At 33.0% G+C, this 8,381-nt stretch overlaps 2 protein-coding genes across 4 annotated transcripts; one reads left to right on the top strand and one right to left on the bottom strand.

The window, feature by feature from the left end:
- Positions 1-1,424: 1,424 nt before the first annotated feature.
- LOC110906787 lies at positions 1,425-3,388 on the bottom strand. Of its 2 annotated transcripts, XM_035977456.1 has the most exons (5): positions 3,025-3,388; positions 2,641-2,946; positions 2,446-2,545; positions 1,954-2,329; positions 1,425-1,504 (listed from the first exon to the last, which is right to left on the bottom strand). In XM_035977456.1, the coding sequence occupies exons 1-5, from the start codon at positions 3,303-3,305 to the stop codon at positions 1,488-1,490; spliced, it is 1,080 nt and encodes a 359-aa protein (XP_035833349.1). In that variant the 5' UTR covers positions 3,306-3,388; the 3' UTR covers positions 1,425-1,487. The 2 variants fall into 2 exon arrangements, with proteins under 2 accessions (XP_035833349.1, XP_022007557.1); XM_022151865.2 differs by lacking the exon at positions 1,425-1,504 and having other exon boundaries at positions 1,540-2,329.
- A 245-nt stretch (positions 3,389-3,633) lies between these two features.
- On the top strand, positions 3,634-6,026 carry LOC110908487. Of its 2 annotated transcripts, XM_022153433.2 has the most exons (7): positions 3,863-3,971; positions 4,068-4,306; positions 4,378-4,581; positions 4,654-4,927; positions 5,027-5,368; positions 5,527-5,769; positions 5,851-6,026. In XM_022153433.2, the coding sequence occupies exons 4-7, from the start codon at positions 4,865-4,867 to the stop codon at positions 5,866-5,868; spliced, it is 666 nt and encodes a 221-aa protein (XP_022009125.2). In that variant the 5' UTR covers positions 3,863-3,971; positions 4,068-4,306; positions 4,378-4,581; positions 4,654-4,864; the 3' UTR covers positions 5,869-6,026. The 2 variants fall into 2 exon arrangements, with proteins under 2 accessions (XP_035833350.1, XP_022009125.2); XM_035977457.1 differs by lacking the exon at positions 5,851-6,026 and having other exon boundaries at positions 3,634-3,971; positions 5,527-5,651.
- Positions 6,027-8,381: the final 2,355 nt, after the last annotated feature.

The raw sequence follows: 8,381 nt of genomic DNA on the forward strand, positions 1-8,381 counted from the left end.
TATCAACATAATCTTTTCTCAGGGACTCATCTGTCCTTTCTGATATTTGCTGACACACATTCTTTGAAAATTGCTCCAAGGATCTGACTTGTGTAAGCAAAAATTGATAATGTCTCTGAATTTCTTTGCTAGTCTTTACTTGAGCATTTCTCTTTAAGATATCCTCTGCTTGTTTAGCTTTGACATTCAAATATTCTTCAGTGTTATTGGGCCTGGGATATCATTCAACAGATGCACTACAACAAAAATGGCTTTTTAGGACCTTTTCTGTGGGACGCTTGTAAAAGAGGGTCCTAAAAAACTATTTAATAGGACTAATGAACTTTTGAAGTCCTTTTATAATATACTCTACTAAACCGGTGTCCTAAAAAACTATTTAATAGGATGGATGATTTTTTGGGGTCCTATTATCATATAATTTAATAGGACACTTAAAATGTAGATCCTAATAAAGTACTTTATAAGACATTTAATTGTGAGTGTCCCATTATGTGGTACTGTATTAGGACACTTAATCATCTGGGGTCCTATCATACATAACTTAATAGGACATGTTGTAGTTAAGTCATAAATGTTCAGTGTTATAGGACCCTTTCTAGTCGAAGTCATATTAGAACTTAACTTAACAGGACACTTGACACTTGGGTCTTATAACTTTAAACTTTATAGGACGCTTAATCATTGTGGTGTTATTATAATACACCGTAATAGGACACTTGATATTTGAGTCATAAAACATTAGTTTTATAGGACACTTATTCGCTAGAGTTTTATTATAATATAACTTAAAAAGACACTTGACACTTTGGTCTTTTAAATTTAACCTTTATAGGACGCTTAATCATTGTGGTGTTATTATAATACACTGTAATAGGACACCTGATATTTGAGTCACAAAACATCAGTTTTATAGGATGCTTATTCACTAGAGTTCTATTATAACATAACTTAATAGGACACTTGACACTAGGGTCTTATAACTTTAACCTTTATAGGACGCTTAATCATTATGGTGTTATTATAATACACCGTAATAGGATACTTGATATTTGAGTCGTAAAACATAAGTTTTATAGGATGTTTATTCCCTAGAGTTTTACAATAACAATAGGTTATTGACCCGTGATTATACGGGATGGTAGTAAACAAAAAATAATTTTGAAACTAAAGTTTCATCATTCATCCTGCTACATTCTTTCCATTGTGGGTTGTGGTTTTCTGATCTGGTTGAAAGTGGGACACAAACTCAATCAAATTTTTTTTAATGGCAAACTCAAACTTTCATTCATAAATTAAAACCGAGCAAGGTGTTGGGGATACACCATCCAAACCCCACGGTTACACCATTACATTAAAGTACATAAGAATTTTTGTCTAGCCCAAACATGACAAGTCAAAACTACTCCATCTATTCCAAGTGAGTTCCAACCCGCAGTACTTTATGATAGAACATCCGAGGCAAGATCTGATCTAACCCAGCAGATGTACTAGTTGTGATACATATCTATTCACATAGACATAACTATTAAAAAACTAGCAATAGCGATGAAAAAATAATTATTATCAGCGATGCAGAAAAAAAAATCAAATACAAGTATTGAATATGCGATGAAAAAAAATCATATTATTAAATAACTAATTGAAATCATGAAGCAGCTTCAAATAGATCTTCATCTCCATAAAAAACTAAGGTATTTTTGTCAACAACGGTCCCATTTAAACCCCTTCTAACCAATTCAATATTCATATTATCATCAAGTTGAGGACCCGTAGATGTGTCACTTTGCAAATGTGTTTCCACATTCTCAAGACATGTTTGTTCATTCATGTCATAAGAATCTCTAGGTGTTGTCTTGATCACAACTTTCCATCCTTTGTCAACACGATCTGCAACATAAAATACTTGTTGTGCTTGACAAGCTAGTATAAAAGGGTCATTATGAGGGTTCAAACCTTCAAAATTGAGTAGAGTAAACCCATTCTCATCTTGCTTTTTCCTTGAACCATTCGAGATCCAATCACAATGGAACAAAACTACTTTCCTGTCAACAGCATATTCCAACTCAATGATATCATTCAAAACCCCATAGTATGTTACATCTCCCACGATAGGATTGTTATCTTTAGCACTTGAGAAGCTATTTGTCATGGCCTCAAGCATAACTCCACTATTTTGTGTTTTCCTATTCTGTTCCAGATCTTTTGTGTGAAATCGGAAACCATTTATGATAAATCCCTTATATTTTTTCACAAACTCAGCTGGGCCACTTGCCAAGTTTCTTAGATCTTCCGTGATTCTATGATCCCCTCTGGTATGCAGCTCCTCAACCTGAATTAAGGCAAGATGTGTTAAATTTTTCGTTATACATCTAGCGATTAGAAGCTTGAATATGTTGTATCATTAAAATTGTATTTTAAAAGTAATACATCTATGCTATTCCGTACATGATCTTGAAACCACGACTCAAAAGTCTTGCTATGTAAACGCTGAATCTCACGCTCACGTAATTTCCGATTTTCATGACGAACATTCATCAGATGTTCTCTGCAATGTCAAAAGATGATAATCATGACAACAACAAAAACAATTTTAAATATAATATAATAAATGGAACTCACAACTTCTAAATGACTACTTACGTTCGAAATTCATCAACTTCACTACAATTGAATAACACATATGAATGTGCTTTAGCCAAAATGTCAAGGTCAAGTATCTCTACCACTGTAGCACCAATCGGCCGACCTGACATAGAAAAGATAGGTAAAATATCCTCGAAACCACCGTCATCATAATTCCGACTTGTCTTATTATGTATGGTCTCGACATCACTTGATAAGTACAATGAACAAAATGACAAACATTCTTCAGCTAAATATCCTTGTGCAATGGAACCCTCGGGTTTACTCCTATTTTTGACGTAAGATTTTAATGTAGATAAATACCTGAGTGATAAAAAAAATATTAAGATCAGATTCAATATTATCTTTAAAAAAAGTATTTACTAAAATATGAACGCACACCTCTCGATTGGATACATCCAACGGTAATGAACTGTCCCTCCTAATTTGGCATCTGAAGCAAGATGAACCGAAAGATGAACCATGACATCAAAGAATGATGGCGGAAAAATCCTTTCTAAATCACAAAGGATTTTTCCAATCTCTTTTTCCATTTGAACCAAATCATTTGGATTAAGAACTTTTGAGCATAACTGTTTGTAGTAACGACATAGCTTCATCACAGGATAACGCACGTGCTTAGGTAACACATTTCGCAAAGCAATGGGAAGCAACTGCTGCATCAAAATATGGCTATCAAGAAGCTGCTACAAAAATCTCTAAAAAGGTACTAATATCAAATACGGATAATATAATTTCTTTCGGTTTCTTCTCTAACAATTCGACTTACAGAAACAACGTCCAATATACATTGCTCCGCAGTCCCTGAAAAGATATACTAATTTAGCACAGAAACGATTCATTGCTCCGACTGTCTCCTGTGTGCTAACATCTTCAGAATCTCATATGCAAAAGGGACAAGTAATTGATACAAGTGGGAGATCAACTGTAGCTAAGAGAAAGTTATCTGCAGTTGACAACGATGGTGACCACGGAGAGCGTAACATGAGATTTCATGGTACCTATATTTGTTTTTCAAATATTTTATGTATGATATTTACTTAATATTAAGTCTAGATTCAATTAACTGTTTTTTATGCTTACCTTTTTTGTAACTATAGATATCAATGAAGAACAAGATGATGTTGAATTTGATGATATTGAAGATATAGATATGAATGAAGCTTATGAAAAACAAGATAGTTTTAAAGATGATGGACGTAAAGACATGGAAGATTTAGAACAAGTGAATGATTTAGAAAATCAGAACGATGAACTGGTTGAAAAAGAATGTGAAGATCCAGAAAATGAAGAAGAGCATGAAGGTTCACAACAAGAAAATGAAGCAGGTTTATTCTATCTACTTGATTGCTTATTTTTTTTGGTTAAATCATATGTTTAGTATTTTTTAATGTATATATGTACATCATGTTCACTTTTTGTAGTTCGGAATGTACGTAAAAGAGTGAGAGGACCAACGCGTATGCCAAAGGTTTGGGCCCAAGAAAAAGGGGATATAATTCCTATTTTAGTTAATGAACACGGACAACCTATTAATGACAAAAGTAGTCAACTGACCCATTTCATGGGAACCCTTTCAAGGAGTGGAAAGTATTTTCCGATTTATAAACCATGGAATAAAGTTAAGACCGCCAAAAAAGAAGCGTTGCTTGCACTCTTAAAGGTACATAATTAAAAATATGTATGTTAATGACTTAAGTATTTGTTTTCTCATGTAACCTGTTTCATTTTTAGACAAAATTTGATATTCCTGAAGCTGCTAAAGGCTGGATATTGCAATCATTTGGGCGGAAGGTGAAGAACTGGAGGGCAAGAGTTAAGGAACTATACCATGATCCGTCTTTGTCACTGAAGGAACAAATAAGTTCTAGGCCAAAACAAGTGCAAAAAAAACAATGGAAGAAACTTGTGAAGTATTGGAATAAAGAAAAGTCTAAGGTATGAAATAGCCTACCACTTTAAATAACATTAGTTTATTTTCCATTCTGAAATTTCACTTGTCTACTGAAGCTCGTAAGTGAAAAAAACAAGGCGAATCGGTCAAAGAAGAAGATGGTTCAAGTAACGGGTAAAAAAAGTTATGCTCGAGTCCGCGAAGAGCTAAAGGTGATTGTATGAGATAGTGCAATTGTTAATGTAGCATGTCGATATCCATTGTTAATACTTATTTTCTTTTTATTCAAACAGGCATCTAAGGGACAAGATCCAAGTCGATTGTAAAATGTTTCGTGCATGTTTCTCCAAAGATGGAACTACCAAAAATTTGGAAGCTTCAAATGCAATTGTAAATAATATGCTTATATATTCATACACATATTTTTTCTATGTGTTCTTGATGCTCTTAAAAATACATACCTTATTTTTGTTACTATGTCTAATATAGGCACAGATGCAACAACTTAGTTCTAATCTTCCCGAGGGCTCGATCGATAAGCCTGGACCAGATGATGTTTTTTCTAAAGTAATGGGTAATAATCGAAATGGTGATGCGGTTATGTATGGTCTGGGTGTTCGTGCTGCTGATGTTTGGGGTGTAATACCAAGTCGTTCAGCATGTCATAGAGAAAACATCCAATTGAAGTCTCAATGTGAAGAACTTACTAGTACTGTGGTCCAGTTACGAGCCCAAGTATCAGAGATGGAAGGGTCGAGGGGTGGTTCCAGTGTTCAACCTCTTGCATCACAACATTTCCCCAATGTAACCAATGGACATCAACGTTTACGGGTATTTTTCTATAAAAATCTTTAAAAACCAATTTTCCTTAATTTTTCTATAATAATGTTAGCCTACTAGTATAAAACTTTATTAATTTTTTTGTAAAATGATTTTTTGCACTATTATGACTAGAGTTTAATAAATATTTGTTGAAAACTAAAATCTAGGTCGGAGATGAAGTTTTCCTCAAAAGCATTCTAAACTCTACCGAGATTGTAGCAAGAGGAAGGGTCCAGAGCTTGGACCCAAATGATCTAGTTGGTGGTACAGAGATTGGACCAGAATGGTGTGAGGTAAACGTTCAAGTACCAATAAAAAAATATGAAAACTTGGTAAGACCATATGGTTTATTTTCTACAATTCAAGATTGTATTGGTGCACCCATCGCATGGCCCTATCCATTCATCTCGGTATGTATTTGTTAAATTTGTGATACAAATAATTTTAATATCATGGAACTTATTGCTTATACATGGATGGTTTATTTGTAGGTAGTCCATGAGGATTGAGGACGCATGATGACTCAAGATTTTATGCTTCTTATTTCTTTAATTGTTTTTAATTTCTTTGTTAAATGTTAAGACTTTATGTTAGATAATGTTATAACTTATTTATGGTTAGTGTTTTTGTTATGAACATGTTTTTTTGAAATATAATGAAGTTTTATTTCTTTCATTAGTTGATTTTATACAATAACTATTAGGATGTTATAGGTTGATGGCCAGTTTATAAAATTGGTTTTATAATCTTATTTGGGATATTAGGACCATTTTCTTGATATTTAAAGTAGCTATAACGTTACATCATAAGGGTCCTATAAATTAATTTTTAAGGACGCTGTATGTGTATCAAAAGATTAAAAGTGGGTAATCACATATTAGAACATTGTAAAAGTGTCTTAATATGTTCTTTTTAGGACACTATTTAAGTTGCCTATAGACACATTATGCGACCATAAAATTGGTTTCATAATCTTATTTGGTATATTAGGACCCCTTTTCTTGGTACTAAATTAGTTATAATGTTACATCGTAAGGGTCCTATCAATTAATTTCTAAGGACGCTTGTAAGTGTATCAAAAGATTAAAAGTAGGTAATCACATATTAGAACATTGTAAAAGTGTCCTAATATGTTCTTTTTAGGACGCTATTTAAGTTGTCTATAGACATATTATGCAACCATAAAATTGGTTTTATAATCTTATTTGGTATATTAGGACCCTTTTCTTGGTACTATAATAGCTATAATGTTACATCGTAAAGGTCCTATCAATTAATTTCTAAGGATGCTTGTAAGTGTATCAAAAGATTAAAAGTATGTAAGCATATGTTAGAACATCGTAAAAGTGTCCTAATATGTTTTTATTAGGACACTAGTTTGGTTGTTCAAAGACATATTACGCGACCATAAAATTGGTTTCATAATCTTATTTGAGATGTTAGGACGCTTTTTTAGTTCCGAGACTTATTACGACCCCTTTACATGAAACGCTTTTACCGTTGGTCCTATTAAATGAAAGGTCCTATAAAATAGCATTTTAGGACGCTTTTGCGTGTACTAAAAACCCAATTTTCTTGTAGTGATGGTAAACTCCTTTTTGCAGGGTCATCGTCATAATAGAAGGACTTGATTTCTTCTCTGACTGCTATAAGCTCAAGAGGAAATTGAACACCTGAAGGAGGTAATGGCTTTTGAATTTGAGCTGATAAGAGAGGAACAGGGTTTGGTATAGTAACAAGTGTTAGAGATTTTGAAGATGTTGGTGGTGGTGAAATGTCATCATCTTTCAGGATTAGCCTTCTCCTTTTTGGTTGAGGAGAGGCTAACGATGTTTTTGTTTGGTTTTTCACATGTTTATCAAAGTTATTTTATCCTTATAAAATAAAAACGCAGCGGAAAATATTATTTAAAACATGTTGCTTACAAGACATAAAACTCATTTTATATGTAAAACCCAATCCCCGGATCCATATACGAACATGCATGCTATCAAAAATTAAAACACAACCATAGGGTGTTTAGAATACTACCTTCCAAGGAGTAAAGGATATGAAGAAGAAGATGATTCTTGAACGGTTGTCTTCAAGTGTAGAAGACCTCAAGCTTGTATACCCCAAGCCTTCCAACAAACACTCTAGGTTTTAGCTAGGATTTGAACACTTGAATCAAACTTGAAAAACCCTTTGAACAACCCTTATGTTGGCCGAAATTTGAGAGAGAATTCAAGTCTTGCACTTGAAAAATTATGTCTACTAGTTTTTAATTTTTGTCATACAAAAATTAATAAAAGGATGAGAGAGAAGGTTGCCACAAGTCTTGCCCAATCAAAGTGCATCTAACCATGCAAATTGCATATAAGATTACTGGACCAAAATGGTCTTGGAAAGACCACCCAATCAAAACCCATCTTACACATGCAAATTGCATGTATTGTGATTGGACCACAACTTCTTGGGAAGAGGAGGGCGGCCCACTTTTATTTAAAAAAAATCAATTTTTCTTTTAAATAATATAAGTCTTACATATATATATATATTTTATAACTTTTATAAAATATAACATCATAAGTTATAAGACTTATGTTTTTTTTATTTTGTTATTTAACCCATTAAATAACAAAATAAAATATTCTCTCAAAATAAATTATCCATATAATTTATTAGTTTCTCAAGTGTAATTATTTAGAAAACCGATTTCTAAATATTACAAGTGTTAATATTTATTTATTTGATCATATCATAAATAAATATTATAAGTGTTTGTCTAGCTTGTATTTGGATATGACTCGACTTGGATCATAACGTACTAGCCACATCAATCTAATATGTGTCTTGGGCATACAGAATCCAACAATCTCCCACTTGCACAATATACATAGAAGATTGATGCATGTAGTAAAGACCACCTAACTATAGTTTACTACCCCTAATACGTATGACTATATGTCCCATTCAATCACATCATCCCCTTCAAGTCCTTTACTTGAATATGATTTAGGTGAATCTATCATTTATCCTTTCG

The sequence above is a fragment of the Helianthus annuus genome, chromosome 9 (genome assembly GCF_002127325.2).
Source record: "Helianthus annuus cultivar XRQ/B chromosome 9, HanXRQr2.0-SUNRISE, whole genome shotgun sequence".
Lineage (NCBI taxonomy): Eukaryota > Viridiplantae > Streptophyta > Magnoliopsida > Asterales > Asteraceae > Helianthus > Helianthus annuus.

Bases quoted from the DNA above. Each gene is read 5' to 3' on its own strand.
- LOC110908487 (XM_035977457.1), top strand. From the start codon at position 3,719: ATGCTTACCTTTTTTGTAACTATAGATATCAATGAAGAACAAGATGAT. The intron at 3,972-4,067 runs GTTTATTCTATC...CACTTTTTGTAG, and splicing joins ACAACAAGAAAATGAAGCAG to TTCGGAATGTACGTAAAAGA. The intron at 4,307-4,377 runs GTACATAATTAA...TTTCATTTTTAG, and splicing joins CGTTGCTTGCACTCTTAAAG to ACAAAATTTGATATTCCTGA.
- LOC110906787 (XM_022151865.2), bottom strand. From the start codon at position 3,305: ATGCAGCAGTTGCTTCCCATTGCTTTGCGAAATGTGTTACCTAAGCAC. The intron at 2,947-3,024 runs GTGTGCGTTCAT...TTTATCACTCAG, and splicing joins TGGATGTATCCAATCGAGAG to GTATTTATCTACATTAAAAT. The intron at 2,546-2,640 runs GTAAGTAGTCAT...TTGACATTGCAG, and splicing joins GAAGTTGATGAATTTCGAAC to AGAACATCTGATGAATGTTC.